This window comes from Oxyura jamaicensis, chromosome 14 (genome assembly GCF_011077185.1).
Source record: "Oxyura jamaicensis isolate SHBP4307 breed ruddy duck chromosome 14, BPBGC_Ojam_1.0, whole genome shotgun sequence".
Lineage (NCBI taxonomy): Eukaryota > Metazoa > Chordata > Aves > Anseriformes > Anatidae > Oxyura > Oxyura jamaicensis.
The window spans coordinates 2,002,167-2,020,116 of record NC_048906.1 but is presented as its reverse complement, the minus strand read 5'-3'; the positions used below and the strand labels follow the sequence as shown (position 1 = coordinate 2,020,116).

Below are 17,950 nucleotides of genomic sequence, written 5' to 3'. Positions count from 1 at the left end.
TCTTCAGAACTGTGGCGGACTGATCTCTTCCTTTTTTAATCATCTCTCCTCCTTTCTCGGCCCAGGTTAAGATGTGCTTCGGAGGTCAGCATCTTTTGCACTTGGGATTGTGCTGGGGGGAGGAGGGTGACTTCAGAATGAAGCAGTCTTGTTGCTGCACAGTGTTTTCAAGTCTTAAAGTTACGACTTTCTGCTTGATATCAGTTGGAAGGAGATCTTTGCTGTATGTCTAAGGTGTTTAGTTGCTGACAAGTCAGAGGAACCCACTCCAGGCGCTCTCCCACCGTAGCAGAGGAGATGCAGAGTGCGGAAGCTGCGCGGAGCTGGAGTTTCACCATTTGGGACACATCCATGACTCCAGCTGCATGTGGCCATTCGCACAGCCTGTGCGAGGGATTTCAGACAGTTTTAAAGAAAAACACAGTGCTTTATGTTAGCAATGAGTTGGTTTTTCAGAGCTCTGAGTTGCAAGCTGTGATTTTGGAAAATGCTTGTGAATGAATAAGTACGCGGTGCTGCTGCCCTGGGCTTAGCTTTTGGTGGTTGATCGGAAGACCCAAATTGTTTCCGAGTTAAGCCTTGCATGTCTGCTCTCACCGATAGAAGATATCCAGAACTGCCCTGTGACATTATTAGTGGGTTTTTCATGTTTATAGAATGACTTTGCAACTGCGGAGAGATCTGGTGTATCTATTAGGAACTGCCAGGAATCTTGTCCATAGGGAGCCCTGGGAAACCTTTTAAACTTGACACAAACTTGAACATTTCTTGCATGTTGCTTTTTGCAACTCATTTTTTCAGTGATATTTGGAAAGCTACAGAGGGAAGGGGCTGAGTCTCTGCTGCCTGGATAGTTCTGTAGTCCTTCTGGAAAAGGAGAAACGACCGCAAAGAAGGGAAAAAAATAAAATAAAAAGGGAAGGACAGCTGCTGGCGCAGAGCACACGGTGCTTCTGGGCTGCACAGCACGACCGATGACGATGTGAACTTCCGCACAGCAAAGTGATTTGCCCAACATCGCTGCGTTTCAAGGCTTCTCTTCTGTAGCCTAAGCTGTGTGCGTTGAACTGCTGCGTGCTCTGCCTAACACGGCACCGCAGCGAGCAGATCCTGCTCCCGGGGGTTCTGCCCCATCCTCCCCAGCCTCGTGTTGGTCCTGGCGGCTGGATGGTGAGCCAGCTCTGCTCTTCTCCTCGCCACGTTGAAGCAGGTGGTAGCAAGACGTGTGGATCTCCTGCATGCAAACCAAACCCAGTTGGTACTGGTGGTAATTTTGCCGTGGATTAGTCCGGGCAGTATTTCATGCTGGAGATAAAAATGGTGTTTGTAGTTAGCTGACAGCATGGCATTTTAACTGAGCAGAGGACATGTTAGTAGGGCGCTTCAAAACGATGCAGCTCTGCAAACTTAGGACCTTTGCTTTCCTTTGAGGAAGTTCTTGCTATGAGTGATGAAAGTTGTATTGATTTACACAGTTTTTTTTGTTTTTTTTTTTTTTTTAAGTAAGGAAAAAGCAGAAATGCTCATCTTCCCTGGGTGCGTGGTTTTTTCATTTGTTTGTTCGATTTCTCTTTCACAGTTGGAAGAGGGCTGGGTCTGACCTGGCTCCTTTAGGGCAATCGTATGTATTACGAAGTATTTGTCAGCCCGGGTCGGTGTGTTTCCCAGCCCGAGCTGTATTTCTGCCAGCAGGGATCAGGAGCGGGCAGCTCGGGTAGGAGCAGCCTGGTGCCCAGGGAGAGCACCAGAGCTCAGCACCATGCTCGTGCCACGAGCCCGTCTCTGTTGGTGGGACTGCCCGTGCTGGTTGCAATGGGTGTTTGCCGGCTGAAGTCCTTAACCAGAATATCCTGAAGCCATCAACGTAACCGATGCTATTTTCAACAGGTGTTTTATCGCTACAGCTTAAATTCTATCATACCAAATTTCAGGGAGGTAGGGAGGAGAGGCTCAGGAGCGGTTAATCTGATTCCAGTGCGGGTCGGTCAGTATTGGGTATCTTCCCTGCGCTGGCTGCCAGCGAGTGTGACACCCAATATTCATAGGGGGACAGCTGCGCTGTCCGCGCTGCGGCTCCTCTGTGCGCTGGCTGAAAGCTGTAAAATGTGTGGACGTTGTAGGAGCATTTGTCTGCGCCGTGCAGACGTGCCCTCTATAAATTTTGTGTGTTGATATGTACAAGGAGAGGCAGTTTGCTGTTATTCCGTATCCCATATTATAGAAAGAAAAAATCATAATAATGAAATCTGAGCTATTTACACTACAGCTAGGTATTGGGTTTTGGTTTTGATCAACTGATTTTTTATTCTCAGAAGAACAGATGAATTGAAAATAAGAACCTTTATTATCTTTGGGCCTTTCGTCTGGCCGTCTCTCTGTCCTCTGGCTCGTGGCTTTCTCCCCTGCTGGACGTGCAAACAGAAACCTGGCCGGGGGCGCGGGAAGCTGAAGGTGCAGCCTTGGGCTGGATGGGAAGGGCTCCTCGTGGCTTTCCTCGGGAGCCGCGGGCAAGCTGCGATCGCTTGGATGTTTTTTTCATCACGTACTTGATGGTAAATAATAAAGATGAAAATTGGAAACTTAATGATATAATGCCACGTAATCTATATTCCATTAGAAATAATACTCTCTATAGGGAGCCGTAATGGTGCTGCTTTGGACTTTTCTGGAGACCGTTCGTACCAAATTGACTTTTTTTTCTACACGTTAAGTACCAGTAATGTTTTCCACAGCACATCAGATGTTCCTGCCAAGGAGTATGCTCCCTGCTGAAGAACTTGGTGAGGCAGCACGGTGGAGGCTCTCACAGTTCCTCCTTCAAGCAGCAAATGGGTTTTGACTCCAGAGATCGCTTGATGTTGAGCTAAATTTCCTAGCTGAGAATTTGGATGGATGGTTTTACTTAATTTTGAAGAAAAACATTTGAAAATCCTAAAAAGAAAAATGGGAAAGCTTCTTTTTTTTTTTTTTTTTTTTCTTTTTCCCTTTTTTCCCTTCTTGCCCCCTGTTGTGCCCCCCCCCCCCGGCACCTCTCTGCTTCTCCCCACGCTCTCTCCCCGGCGGAGACCTCAGAAAATGCCAAACTCCGGATTTTGCTGCATCAAGTTAGGAGCATGTAACAAACATTCGAAACGCGTGTGAGGCAAGTGCAGCCACCATTGGCAGTTTATTTTATTTCATTTTTTTTTTCAAAAAAAAAAAAAAATTGGCTCCCTCTCCTGCTGCGCGGGAGATAACAATGGCGCATTGTGCCGCGCTGCAGCTGCTGAAATTTGACTAGATCCAACTGAAGAAAACAGGAGCAGGTGGGTCAACAACGTGACCCTTTCGTTCCCAGCAGTATCAGTGTGCGCCAGGGCCGGAGGGATGGGGGGCCGAGGTGAGCCCCGAGTTTCAGCCCAGGCGTGAGGATGAATTGCTTTTCGCTCTGAGGATGCGAGCTGCCTTGCTGAGATGACCTCGATGCCTCTGAGGACCGCGGGGTTTGCTGCCATTTGTAAAAACAGGTTTCAGTCCGAAAATGCTAGGGCTGGGAAGTGTCACTGTAGGTGGTAAATCAGCATCGCTGCAGGCAAGAGTGCGTTGCTCCGTTCCTGGCGCTGGTGCTCGGTTCCCATCTTGTGCTGCTTTCTCTGTGGCTGTCATACAGGTGCTGTGAAAGCCTCCAGCACCTCCATTCCCAAAATTGGGGCGTTATTTGGATTACTTGACTGTTTCCCCCTTTAGGTCTTCCGCGTCATGGAGATGAATTCCTTCAAGTCAGTGCTTTCGCTTTGCTAGAGCTGTCCCAAAGACGTCGAGGCTGGGATTTCCAGCAGCTTGCTGTGTGGTTCCCAGCATGTTGGTGGGGATGGAGGATGCGGTTGTGTCAGGCTCCTTTGCCTGGCCCATTGCATCTCAACACTGAGCAGGAAAAACAGGGAGAAAAATCCTGCTGGAAAGGAGAGCTACACAATCAGCTAAGTCACAGCTTTTCCTGAGGTCTTCCCTGCTGAGGCACGATGACTTGGGTGATTCCTCGGAGGAGCTGCAGCACCTCTGGGCTCTGAGAGCCTCGGAGGTGGCAGTGCTCAAAGTCCAGCCATGTGGTTATGGCCTCAAACCTTCTTAAGACTGCAAGGGGGCTGAGTTTTAGGCTTTTAGGGGGCAGACGGGATCAACTGTTCCTAAGTCAGTGGTGGAAGCTCGGGGTTTCTGTTGGTGGGTCTTGTAGTCTTGCTTTCTGGTATCAGCTTACAACAGGGTGAGGGTGAGATGGGGCAGAGCACCCCCTGCTTTCTGCGCTGTGCTCTGGGTACGGCTGTGGTGAGTAAGTTGTAGAAGGAAATGTGATGCTCACAGCATCTCGGATAATCCTACCCCCCCAAGTGCTTGTAGTGCTTGTGGAGTAGCATCAAGCAGTATTTTATCTGCATGTGGTTACAGCTGTAAGAATAACCAGCTACAGCCATGGAGGAGTCCCTGCTAAAAGCAGTTCGTGTTTGTCTGATTTCGTCTGAGCTGAAGGCTTAGCCTGGCCTGTAGTTTTAAGCTAAAACACAAACAGAAGTAGAAGACTGACTCTGGGGGAGAGATACAGATCTCAGGGAAATTGGGGCCAGTTTGGTTGTTGTGTGAGCAGCCGGACAGATGAGGTGCAGAGTAAGATGGGAAGGGAAAATTTAACATCCAGAGGCCATGGTGAAACTGGGGAGCCTGCAAAACCTTCCCCCGGTTTTATTTCTGGTGGCGAGGTGAGTCAAAGAGGAAGGGGAGAGTGGTGGCAGTGGGTAGGCGGCCGCTGTGGGCGAGGAGGAGAAGGATGGAGGTGGCAGAGGGGCTTCCGTGGCCGAGGGCAGGAGCTGTGACTGCGTGGGTGAGGCGTGCTAGCGTGGAAAATCGATCGGCATGACCACGTTACCAGCTGTGGTTGCTCAGTGCATCAGGAAGAGGGCCGTTAATAAATCAGAGCCTCTCCGTGCATATCTGCATCTCAGACGTGTTTTTTAGCAGGAACTTGGTGTGATCTGATACGAGGGTCAGCAGCGGAGCAAAGGACAGCAGCACGCAGCACCAAAGCCTCATCCGTGCTAGCAAATCTGCCCATCGCCGTGCACGGATGGCGGAGCCGAATGAGATCGAGCTGCAAGCGGAGGAGTTTTAGACGGGGACTTCTGAAACGGTGCCGTGACCGTAGTTTGTCCTTGGCTGCACTTGCAGCGAAACCCTGTTTGGTGCCGGCTCAGCTGCACCCGCTGCCAGCCCCCGTTGTCAGCAGCGGGTAATTTAAGAGGCTCCCACCAACAGCTGGGGAGCACTGTGTGCCGCGGTCCTCGCGCGGCGCTGAGCTGTCCCCTGGCTGGCACATCGCATCGTGCTGTTGGGCTCGCAGCCGGGTGGTGGTGCCAGGATCCCAACTTGCCGCTTGGGATCGAGGAGCACAGGTGCAGGCTGAACTGATGATCCTTTGAGGCCAGCCGCATACCAGGGAGGCTTCGGCTTTGCTCCTGCCACGCGCACGCACACGCGTGGGTCTCGGCGTGCTGGCGTGACCCGCGCCACGCACAAGAAAGGTGGCACGGGACCACTCAATCCTTCAATGTGCTTTCCCTCCACGCCAGCAGACGCCTTCCTGGGAGTTTGGATTCAAATTAAAACAGTGAAAATGTCCCTGTGTCCTGCTTGGAGAGGGACGATGCTGCTCTCCGAAGGGAGAGGCCGTCTGGGGCTGTGGAGGCTTCTGCCTTCCTACTCAGCCCTCCAGCGTGCATAGCGTGTCTGCGGGGGGACACGGTCATTACCATATGAAAACGCTGATAACAGTGGGATTCTTGTGCAGGCAGAAACGCATGAGATATACTACCATTCTGGTGCCAGTTAGGCCCATAACTGCTATTTGTGGCTGGGTTTAGTAACAATTAACCTTTCACATTTTGTTTTAGCCATTGCTTTCCTGGTGCAGCTGCTTTTATAACAATATATTTCGCTTCTCCTCCCAGAAGCGCTAATTTTGGCAGTTGGAGTATCTGTTCTAGAAAGCACAGGATGTATGGAGGAAGAATGGGGATTTTTTTTAATAGCTGTTTTAAGTACGATAATCTTTAAAAAAAAAAAATGCATTTTGCTTTAAGGAACCTTTTGCATATTTTTTTAAAAAGGGAGATTCCATTACTGCCATTTCTTATTTTAAAGTGAATTTAGTGTAGTTTTCCTCGTGTGACAAAGTCACATCACACATTTAAAAAAATGTTGACTGCCTGTGCATTTCAGGTATCTCAAACTGGAGCTGGAACGAATTAATGCCCTTGATAAGCCTTCTTTTCCAAGCTGAGGGAGGCAGAATCGTAGTGGACCAAACTTTTTCTTCCACTTTACAATTAGCAGTGTCTTGGGGAAAGCGTGGCTAGGAACGACCCGTGGGTGCTGTCTGGTTTATTGCATGCAGTTATGTAGGTAAGAATATCCGCGTCCTAAATGGCTCCCACAAGGTTGCTGTGTTTTCAGGACTTGCCCTCTTTTAGGCATTTAGGGTCTTTTTAATGTCTTCAGAGTGCAATTGTACTGCACAAAAATATTTGAAAATTCAAGTGTGCAATTGGAAGTGGGATAAAGTTGGCGTAATGAATTTGAATTTGGTTTTGGCATCAGTGTAGTGTTACTTAATGTAAGGGAGGTTGAATTTCACCTGTCAAAACATAAATGCAGTGTTCTGGCTCTTCCAGAGCAATCATTTCAATATTTATACTGTCTGCTATGCTGGAGAAATAAAATGCAAAATGCAGATTTGCATGGCATGGGCTACAGCCTGTCTTCTCCAAAGTGTTCGGTGTCACAGGCATCGGGTTATTGTGTTGTTACCCGGCTGTGCTTTGATCTCAGATACACTGGTATTAACTCCAGAGTCCTTTGGCCAAATCCAGTAGTGTGTGAAACTGCCTTGATGGATGATTCGGACTGTTTTCATTATGATTTTTCTTCGTGATTAAAGATCCAAAGCTTCTGGTTGCACATTAATGCTGATGATGAATACGACCTAATGCGACTTTAATCATCCTCTTTTGAAGATGAAGACTGCCCTTTTTTGCTCGTGGCATGAATCCAGGGCAGCCAGCGGGACGGTGCTGCACAGGCCAGCAGAGATGTCGTTCATCAGTGTCTGGGGTGTAGCAGGTTGGAGGAAAGCCTTCCACGTGCATTCATCAAACGCTGCCAGTTTAGACAAAGGCATGTGACACGAGGAGTTGTCGGACCAGGTTAATGCAAAGGCCTGGGGGCATTTCCACTTTCTATATTTTTAGGGTAGAATAATTACAGGCTTCTGGATGTGCTGGGGTGGAGGCACAGATGAATAAGTGAGGAGCCCATCAGCGAGAGGTGGGATTCCTTCCCTGCAGCAGCCGTCACAGCCTGCAGGAAGCAACAGCGGCTCTGATCACTTGTGTTCCTGGGCTAATTCCCAGGGCACTAAAGTTGCATTTTCTTTTGCTTCGTAATAGCACGTACACTTTTCGTTCTTGTTGAATGAAACAACCACATAAACAACACAAGTGTCGGCACGTGCTGTTGAAAACCAGCACAGCCCAAAGTTTAGGTGCACATCATCAGTGCTGTCAGACTGGAAAAACAAAGGTAACGCATGTCCAGGGAAGCTGTGGATGCCCCATCCCTGGAAGTGCTCAAGGCCAGGCTGGATGGGGCTTTGAGCCACCTGGCCTGGGGGGAGGTGTCCCTGTCCATGGCAGGGAGGTTGGAATTAGATGAGCTTTAAGGTCCCTTCCAGCCCAAACCATTCTATGTCTCTATGAGAATACAGTCTTGGGTATTAACTATGGAGTTGGTGGGAAGTGCATTTACCGATGTACAGCAATGTATTTTTCTGAAGTTGATGGTGTTGCTTAAAGCATCAGAATTCATATGGCGAAGTCAGCGTGTGATGTGTGAATTAGAACAGAATTGGCAGCCAAGTTCCCTCAAGTCAAATTTTAAAAGCATTGCAGTTTTTTTTTCTTTTTCTGTTTGTGTCTTTTACATTTGTTAAAGGATAATTGACAGGACTCTTACAATAAATATTTTCTTTTTTTTTCTCACGTGCCTGTACCACAGGATGGGAATCGCAGCTCTTGGAGACTGGCTTCCTGGCCATATTCCTCTGCCCGCTCTGGACCCTCTCCCGCCTGCCCCACTCCACTCCGCCGTCCAGCATCGTCATCTGGGGCTTTCGGTGGCTGATCTTCAGGATCATGCTTGGAGCAGTAAGTTGGCACAACACATCACAGTCCTCTAGTGCGGGATTTTTTTCTGGTTGTAAGGAAGGAGCCCGTAGCAGGAAATGCCTTATGCTCTGCTTCGCTGAATCTTTAAACTTCTTATTAGTGTTTACTTTAAGAGAGACAAACACAGGAGTAAGAATATGTGTTGATGTATTGGTGCTGTTCTTGTGATTGGCTCTTTAAAAGGAATTAAAGTGAAGTTTAAGACCTGGGCATTGTGGCTTTTTGATAAGTTGCCTGCGAATCCAGTGGGTAATTCCCGGGAACCAGGAGCTTTATGTTGAGTTACTTTTTCTTTGTGTGTGCTTTACTGAAATGTCGTTCTCTGCTCCGTGATTTCAAAGAGAACAATTGGTGCAGTACTGCCCAAGCGCCAGTGGAAATTCCCAAGTAGGTTGTAAAAGAATCTGTCAGGAACTGACGCATCTTTGTTAAAGTAAAGGTGTGGCAGGGGCTTTATCCTGTGATCTGCATCTGCGTGTTGGACTCCTCAAAATATCCCCAAATTTTCATCTGAGGATCATTGCTGTAGAAGGATTGCGGGCAGGTGGGACATTCCTGTGTCTGTTTTCTCTAAAACCCTTCTTTTATCCCAGCTCTTAAAGTGCTTCAATCTGTAGTCAGGCTCACTCAGCTCTTAGTTACCCCCCCCCAAATAAAGAACAAACTTTGTATGTGTTAACCTCAGTGTCACCTGCTTTTCAGCTTTGTTAGCGGGCAATGTGCTATTGCAGCAGATATTCTTGGAAAAGGCATGCTGCATACTTGTTGCGTCAGAGTGGCACTGCCCAGCCTATGACAGTTCAGCAAGTTCTGCTTGAAGGAGCAGGATTTTTTTGATGTTGCTTTTTTGTACACGTCACGCAGCTGCTATTTCACAACTCACTCTTGGTTGCATTTGTTTCTTTGCCATATCTATCGTGTAGCGTTGCTGAATTTGCTCTGCTTCCTAAAGCTGCAGGGATTGATTCCCGCAGTTCTTATTTGCTATTGAGTGAATAGATCTGGTCCTGCTGTGGGGCAATAGAGATGGTTCAAATAATTTATTGTAGAATCATAGAACAGCTTGGATTGGAAGGGACCGTAAAGATCGTCTAGTTCCAGCCCCTCTGCCATGGGCAGGGATGACTTCTTAACCTTAAGTTATATGATCACCAACGTTGTGTCCTGCTTTCCTATTAAAATGGGATTCTGCCTATGCTTTGCTCTGCTCCTGTTGATCTGTTGTGTATGCTCTGAATTATGGGACAGGTTTGATGTAAAGGAAAACTCTGTGCTGCCCCTCAGCTTTATCCAGAGAGTAGTACCTCTCCCGTTATTTGAGGAAGAGCCCTCTGCATGATGCTACCCCTTGAGTCCTTTGTCTGTCTTGGTTGCTGGTATGTAAGTAACAGGCCTGGGAGAGTAAAACATGGAAAGGTCATTAAATGGGGATCCATGCAGGCAAGTGGAAATCGGTGATTGATGGGATCTTTAATGTTTTGGGGCCCAAACACGTGTACATTTCCTTCTCGGCCAGGGTAATGACGCTTGCAGGCACCGGGACACAAGTTTAATGCGTGAAACCGAAATATCCTCCTGCAGCACAGGTGCACCTGCTCCGAGGCAGGCTTTGATTTCTTCGCTAATCTGGGCAGGAGCTGAACCATGCGCACAAATGGGGGCCGAAGGAAGGTTTCCCAGGGGAGGGATTGGCAGTGATTGTCTGGCACAGAAAGGTTGACTTTCCCTGCATGATTCTCTGGGGGCTCTTGAGCTGGCTGGGGTAAGGTTTTCCTTGTAAAATGCCATCCTCCAAGCAGGCAGCGTTCCCTCGGGGAGCTTTATTTCTCTTGCTTTGTGCTGGATGGTGGGCGAGTAATCCCATAAACAGTTTTGAAACCCACCTTAAATGGTTCAGTGTGTCTGGTTTTTGCAATGTGATGGCTCCCAGGGAAGACTGCAGGTTCCCATCCCACAGCTCCCCTTTTTTCTGAGGTCAGCTCCTGTATCATGAACAGGATGAGGGAGTGAAGTTCACTTTTCCACCCCCCTTCTCCTGTGTCCGTTGCATCCTCTGTGAGGGAACAGACAGATGATCAAGTCCAGTAGGTTCTAGGTACAAAATAAACCTCGCTGTAAGAAGGGAGGTGCAGCCACCTCCATCGTGGTGCCAGCCTTGAACATTCCTTGCTAGCCCTCCCAGCACCCCGGGACACGTGCAATGTTATCCACCTCTAAAATATCAGGCGTGCCGTTGTCTGTGTCCCAGAACAGCATCGTCTTTGAGAAAAAGAGAAGTGTTTTCTCCCAAATCAAGAGCTCATGGGGTCTGAAATGAGCAACATGAGGCTTCGTGGTCAGGGCATCCCACTGCATGGTGCACGTCCTGCATGGAACAGGAGCAGCCCCGAGCCCCCTTCCCAGCGAGGCTGTGCAGATCTCTGGAAAAGCATTTGTGGCCACATCTTGCTTCGTTGTGCACGACTTCCCTGCGAGCAGGCTGGGCTTTGTTAGGAGAGGGGCGGCATATGAGAAGTAAAATAATCCCTCCTGCGTTCCCGTGCAAGGCAAGGCGTGCGTTCGGGCTCTGCTGCTGGGGTTTGATTGGCAGCAAGTGCTGGGCTGATCTCAAATATTGCTGACTTTTTAAAAGGCGTAATTATGTGATTCAATCTATATGTTTGATGTTCCTAATAATCCATTAGCGCAGGATGTAAAGACGGATGCTTCTTAGGAACGTGCAGAGGCAAAAGAATAGTGGGCCCTTTGTGCGCGAGCCGTGTGTGAGGAAATAAGTGATGCAAACAGATTTATGCCACCGATGTGCCGCAGGAGTACTCTGTGACTTGAAATCTTCACCGCTTTGCTTGTGGCTCTGGCTCTGATGTCTTCAGGCTTGGGAGATGCAGAGCACTGAGAGTGACGAGGTGGGCTGGGTAAGTAGAGGCGGGTGCTCAGGCTGTTAGCTGCTCTCAGCCTGCCAAAGGGAGCAGCCCGGGGTGTTGGCTGGCAGTATTCGGGTGTTTTGACACCTGCAGCCACCTGGAGAGGTGCTGAAGGCACGGTGCTGCGCTCGCAGAGCCTCGGCCCTCTCAAGCAGCCGTGTTTTTCAGCAGGCCGAGGGTGTGCTCCCACTGCTCCATTCTATGCAGAGCCCTTGCTGGGCTCGGTGAGGATGGGGATGGCACAGCAGGCCGTGTGCCAGCCTGGCTCCCTGGGATGCTTCTGGCACCTGGGTCAGGCTCTTCCCCCAGCCCTTTGGGGCTCCGGGGGCTCTGGGTGCTGGCTGCTGTTCAGCCCAACCATGATTTTCGGTGATGGCCTGAGCCCCAGTAATGGGACCCGTGTGAGGAGCAGCCGAGCTCCCTCTGCTCGATGGAGCAGCGTCTCCCCTGCCCTCCCCGGCGTTACAAAGCCAAGGATTGTGCTGTCTGGGTTTGTGCTTTCGGAGGGAGCTGCTGGTGTACCCCAGCTGTGGTCGTCCGCCGCACTAGGTGGGCCTTGGGCTTTGCTTCGAGATGAGCACGCCTCGATTTGGCTCTTGTTTGTTTTCTGGCAGGCAGCAGTACGGCTTGTGAGCTGCCCTTTTATCTGAAGCTGTGACTTGCAGGTAACGCTCTGTTCAGCAGGTGTAATTCCCGTTCTCGTTTTGCAAGAGATGTGAAAGCAGGGGATGACCGTCATTTGTACGTTCTGTGTGATCGCCTGCAGCCGGCGAGAACCGCGCACCGGAGGAGCACAGATCCTGCACCGCTGAGCACCGGGAGGCTGGGGAGCAGCCCTGAGCCACCGAATTGCCCACAGCATGTGGCTGGAACTTCGCAGTAGCTCTTTGGATCCCGAGAGTCATTAACTGTTGCATATGTAAGCCGTAAAACACAGTTTTTCTTCGTTAGTTTGAGTGTCAAAGAAAGGTTGCGTGTGTACTTGCTCAGAAATGTGAGAATTGGGTTTTTGTCAGCACCTGTGTGCGTAGCTATAGTAACGCTGATAAAACTGGGTAACAGAGCACGCGAGGAGAGGGGCAGCAGTGCTGGGACCGAGGTGGGGTTTTGGGGAGCCCCGGCCAGCGCTGACACCACGGGGCCACGGGAGCCCCGGCGCCGTCCCGGCGGGCTGTGGTGCGAGGCCGCGGCTGGGCCGTGCGGGAGCTCGGCTGCGGCTTGGCTTGCAGCACGCTGGATCTTGGCTTGTAGAGGCTGACGCTTTTCACTGTAGACATGGCTTTGATGATTTCCTCACTGATTATTCCCAAGAGCGCTCTGCTTATTACACATCACTCCTCAAGCCTCATACCAGAGGGCTTTTTTTTGACAAGAGGTAGTTAGGCGAGGGGCTGTTCCCTCCGAGCAGCACATCTCTCTGTCAGCTAAGTGGACAGAAACAAGCTGCGCTCTGCGCCCAGGTCTCACCCTGAGCACAGCATCGCCTCTGCCAGCTGGAGCTGGAGGAGCATGACGTGAACACGGGACAGGGCAGAAGCAGTTCTTGGGGCAAAGCAAGCAGCCGGTGGCCCAGCAAAGCTGCTCGGGGTGTGGGGTGGGCAGCGCTGGGGCAGTGCCAGGCTGCGTGATGCAGGGACTAGGGCAGGGAAAGGGCCCCCAGCGGGGCTGGGGAGAGGCCGGGAGGGGAGCAGGGCCGGGGAGCGGCGTGCCGGGGATGCTGCGCCGGTGCCAGCGAGGCACCGGGGCCCCTTGGCGGTGCTGCCAAAACCCCTGCAGCTGGTTCAGGCCCGGCCAGCTGTGCGCCAGGCCCTGTCCCTGCGCCGTCACCTCTCTGGCGTAACGGGGGGAGCATTAAACAACCGCCAGCTTTTAGAGCAGAGGGGATGGGGGTGTTTTTATACGGGTGTGCGCGACTGTACGTGTGCTGCCTGCCACGCCGCACGTCGTTTGAGGCTGGGAGATGTTGGAAGCACGCGTGGAAGCTTTTAAGGGGTGCCTGCTGCTGGGTGCGGGCTGGGGGCGGCCGCGCGAGGCAGCCCCCGGGATCTTGAGCTGCCGCTGTCTGACGGCGTCGCCGCCGGGCTGCGGCTGCGCAGCTGGAGCGAGAAGCAGCAGCGTGGAAATGTCATTATCCCTTTACGGCTGGTGCTCATCCTGTAAAACGTGAGGCTTGCGAAGTGCCTCCAGGGCGGGTCGGGCTGGCGGCCGGCGAGGGGCAGCAGCTGAGGCTGAGCTTCCTGGCGGCAGAAGGAGCCCGAGCGTTCGCTGCTGGCCCGGGGCACACGTTCACATCGCTGCCGTGTTAGCAGTCCCTCTGGAAGTGCCCGGCGGTGACGCCGGGCTTTGGTTTGGGTGGATTTTCGTCCTTTCCAGCTAGAGCCAGCTCCTGTGCCTCTTCCCTCCCAGCCTTCCTTGTTGTGGGACACGAACGTGGAGCCTGCAATTCCCTGAATTACGTACAGCCGAGCTTGTAACCGCTGCGCTCACAGCACGGATCCCATCCAAGTGTGTGCTCTGAGCAAGTGTCAGTGTGAATATCTGTCAGAAACAGCGATCAAGGAGGTTAAACGCCTCGAGGTCCTCCCTCTCTTCTCTTCGCAAGCCTGCTGCGCCTGTCTGCCGACACGGAGCTGCTCTCCAGGAGCAGCCATTCCTGCTCACTGTCACCGAAGGGTCACGGCTGGGGCTGGGGTCTGCTGCTCTGCTCCGGGTCCCTGGCAGCAGGAGCTCCTGGAGCAGAGCCAGGGCTGCTGATGCGGGCCACTCCCAGGCCTGGCCAGAAAGGGAGGGGGAAAGCATGCCCAGTGCGTCCCCCAAGGGGATGGAGAGCAGCCAGGTGCCTTCCCATTCCTCTCTGGGTTTGGGGTCGTCGTGCAGCCCTCCAGGTAGGAGATCTGCCGGGGAGGGCTCATTAATGTCGGCACCCACTTTTTTCTTCTGGCTCCAGCCTGACGGTGAGTGAATGTGACACGGGGCTGCTGAGACAAGCGAGGGGACCGCGTCTGCCAGGCTGAGGGACGGGCTGCTGAGGGCCATGTCGCCACCTCTCCCTGAACGTGGTGCTGGAGCATCAGCTCCCCTCCACATGGGACGGCACCGTGCACATCAAACCATCTGCATGCGTGGCACCAGCTGCTGCTGCGCCTCTTCCCCAGGACCTTTCCCCCTGCTGGCATCAGGCAGGACGGGGGCACTCCGCGAGCGGCGACGCTTTCGGGCACATGTTGCGTGAGCTCGTGCACGTGCAGCACAGCCCTGTTGGACTGCTGATGGAGAGCCAGGCCTTTCCCTGAAGTTTCTAATAAGCATTTTGTTTCGGATCAGGATCGGTCTGCAGCGCCCTGATGGCAGAGAGCACGCGGCACTGCGGAGCTGCTTACGTTAGCGGAGTCGAAGGACTAATTAGGTGCCGTTTGCAGAGCGCGATGATGTGACGTCCTGTGCAAATAATTGTCAGCACTGGGGATGTGGTGGGGATTCGAGAGCCAGGGGTGGAACTGCACATTGGGAAACTGGAAGCAAATAGGGAATTAAGGTGGAGCTGTGTCTTGCAAAGGATCACAGACATATGGAATAAGTTACCAGGGAAGGTGGCTGGAGCAGAGAGTATAAGTGAGTCTGAGACATCTTGATTAGTTTCTGGAGGAAGGGATTGAAGAGTGTAGTGGAAAAGCAGGGAAACAGGATTTAAAGCACATTACCACTTTAATTTAAAAGTGCCCAAAGCAAGGAAATTCAGATTTAAAGCTGCCAATCCATCACTGGTGCGCCAGGTGTTGGAGCTGGGAGGGCGCGGCGGGGTCTGAGTGCAGATGGGTCGGTGCCGCTCAGCCCCTGGCCCCGAGCAGCACACGTGGGCAGCTGAAGGCAAAGCCTCGGGTTTGTGACCTGCCAGCCAAGCCCTGGTCTCCGCTCCCATCCCCTCACCTCCTTGGCTTCCATGGCCCACGTCCTTGTCTGATGCCCTTAAAACCCCTCCAGGATGCTCCCGGCTCACCAGCCTCCTGGTTGTCTGAAAGCACCACTGCAGCATCGCCAGGAGATGGCTGGGGACAGGGAGACGCAGGGAAGGAAGGATTTCTTTGCCCCCCGCTGGCTTTGTATTTGGGAGCCCTCCATATGGAGCTGTTGCTGCCATGCCCCGTTACACCGGATATGTCGGCGTATAGGAAATTCTTAATTTAGGGAATTAATTCATGCGCCTTTTCTTCTCTGCCGCCCGCTTGCTTTTCACACGTCCTTCCCCCAGAGCCACCCCCTCCAAAGTCTGATCAGCGTGCACCAAAACAGCTGGAAAGGACCCAAATGTGGGCCCCCAGCCCCACGACTGCTGCAGGACGCGGGTGGTTGTGCAGACCTGGCCCCAAAACCTCGGCCTCCCACTGCCCTGCCACTGATGCCGCAGCAGCGCACGCCCTCTTACACCACCCGGGGTGCCTGGATGCGGAAGCCCCTGCCAGGTATAATCCATAATATTCAAACACCCAACCTTAATTTTAAGCAAAGGTTGTTGTTTGTTGTTTTTTTTTTTTTTGATTTTTTTTCAAATTCTGCTTTCTGACCAAAACTGCAGGTTGTTGCCCTGAGTCAGAGCGTTGCCTCCCCGGGCTGCTCAGAGCCTCCCAAGGAGGAGTTGCTGCCATGGGCTGCAGAACAGAGCAGTCCCTGAGAGGTTTCTGGCAGACAGAGGCTTACAAAATAATTTAAATCCTCTGGTTCTTCAACTGTACACAAAAGATATGTTTTCCCTTGTGACTTACAGAGGGGAAGAAAAAGATCATTTAAGGTAGCAGTCTTGGGAAAGAAATAGTGCAGAAAGATTTATAATAATTAGCAATAAATTCTTCCGCTCAGTTCTCATCATTGTTTCCTGCTAAATGTTGCCGTCTCTCACACTGAGATGCGTTTTCACAGAGAAAGGATCAATTATTTCCAGATTTTGTGGATATCATCAGGTACTTATTCTTTTTTTTTTTAATTATATATTTTTTTAACGATTAGAATAACTGTTTCTTTTAACCCGCTGCAGCGAATTATTTTAGGAACTAAGTGGCTTATGTTGAACTCTTTTTTTTTTTTTTTTTGCTTGGATCCTGCTAAGTGTCATAACGTGGGTGGCATTTTAAAGGTTACTGGAAAGGGTGGGGATGTGATTAGCTAATAAGGGAGACGAACTTTCTGGCAAAAATAATGAAGACTTTGAAGCAAACAGAATCTGGATGCCTGTAGTAAAATTGCATTAGATGTAATGAAATAAAAGTTGGAATTTAGGGTATCTTTGTAAATAATATATAAAAAAAAAATCAAACGGATGTAGTTGTCATCTCAGTGACAAGCGTGCCCTGATCCTGGGCATTATGGCTCTGAAATTGAGAATAATTATTCTAATTTGTTTTATTACATTAGCGTGGGTAGGAGGGAAGAAAGGGAGCTTTCTTTTATGGCTTTCTCATTATTCATAGGAAGGGCCAGACTCCTGACTCGGGCGCTGGGGCTTCATGGGAATTTTTGGAAAATGATGTCTGCAATGTTCTGACCTTTGCCGTCCCAGCTGCAGCCTCCTCCTCTCTGCAGGGATCCCACACTTGACTCCTTAGCAACCTCCTTTGTGCCTCTGATCTCTCTCCATTTGTCTAGTAATAGCCCTTGGCAGGAAGACTTGTTGTTCCTTCAGTGGCTTTAAAAGGCATGGAGCCGTTAATGCCAAGTACTTTTCAAAATCCCTTTCACCCACTCCTTACAGCTCGTCTTCAAAGTCAATCAAACGCTGATGCAGCCATGGTAGTTTCTCAAAGGGTCTTTCTGGTAGCAGGGGGAAAAAGCAACAACAAATAAAACACAACAAAAATCAACACCAGTGACTTCTCTTTCAGAAAGTCGCTTTTCAGACCCCCGAGCTCTGCAGTCGGGATGCTTTGCTCTCGCCTTTCCCGGTGCCTCACCTTGTTCCCAGCCTGGCAAACCCACCAGATAAGAGCATCCTTCTCTTTGTCTTGTTGGCTATTTATTTGCTCGCGTTCCCTCCATCCACATCGTGCCCTGGCAGCATGCAGGAGCTGAATCGTCACCTGGGGCTGCTGCTCTCCGAGTAGCTCTGACAGAAGCTGTTCTTACCTGTTCTTACCCCTGACATTGGTTCCAAAGAGTTTATCAATACAGTGATAGGTGCTTTAAATATTTAAATATATATATATAAAGCTGTTTCCTTTCTGTCGATGTGCGTGCAGAGGCAAGGTGCTGAGTTGCTGCATGCCACCTGCCTGGGAGGAAACGTGGAGCCCTGCGCTGGTGTCGGGCCAGCGCCGAGGAACCGGGCAAGTCCCAGCATCTTAGGCCTGACCCTCACCGGGGCTGGCTGGGGGTCTGGGCTGGCATTCAGGTTATGAAACAAAGCTGCTCAAGCAGCAGTGCCACCTGATGAGCAAAAGCTCGTCGTTCCGTGGCTAAGGAAGAGGTGTTCTAGCCCGTTATTTCTCTTCGCAAGGAAGAAATAGGAGATTTGAATTACCGGCTGTGAATTTAATGAGAGGTTTGTATAACGTGAGGTAGAAGCTCTTTTTAAAGCCTTCAGTTTGCTGCTGTCAGAGTTGTAGAAAAGTTTCCAAGAAGCCAGCTAGCGCCTGTCGCATCCTCCCAGCCCGGCACTTCTACAAGAAAAGGCTCAAACACCGCGCTGCAGCAGGAGCAAACCGGCTCCTCCGTCCTGTGCTGGTGCTGCAGAGCTTGAGGGAGGCTTCGTGCTGAGGGCTGGGGGCCTCTGTCCCTGATTGCTGC

At 51.0% G+C, this 17,950-nt stretch overlaps 1 protein-coding gene across 2 annotated transcripts in view; it reads left to right on the top strand.

Moving 5' to 3' along the window:
• Positions 1-17,950, top strand: part of LMF1 (lipase maturation factor 1) — a 181,113-nt gene that overhangs the window by 38,384 nt on the left and 124,779 nt on the right. For both annotated transcript variants that reach the window (XM_035339731.1, XM_035339732.1), the window contains exon 2: positions 8,083-8,231. In XM_035339731.1, coding sequence (XP_035195622.1) covers positions 8,083-8,231 — 149 coding nt within the window. The remainder of the gene's footprint in view (positions 1-8,082; positions 8,232-17,950) is intronic.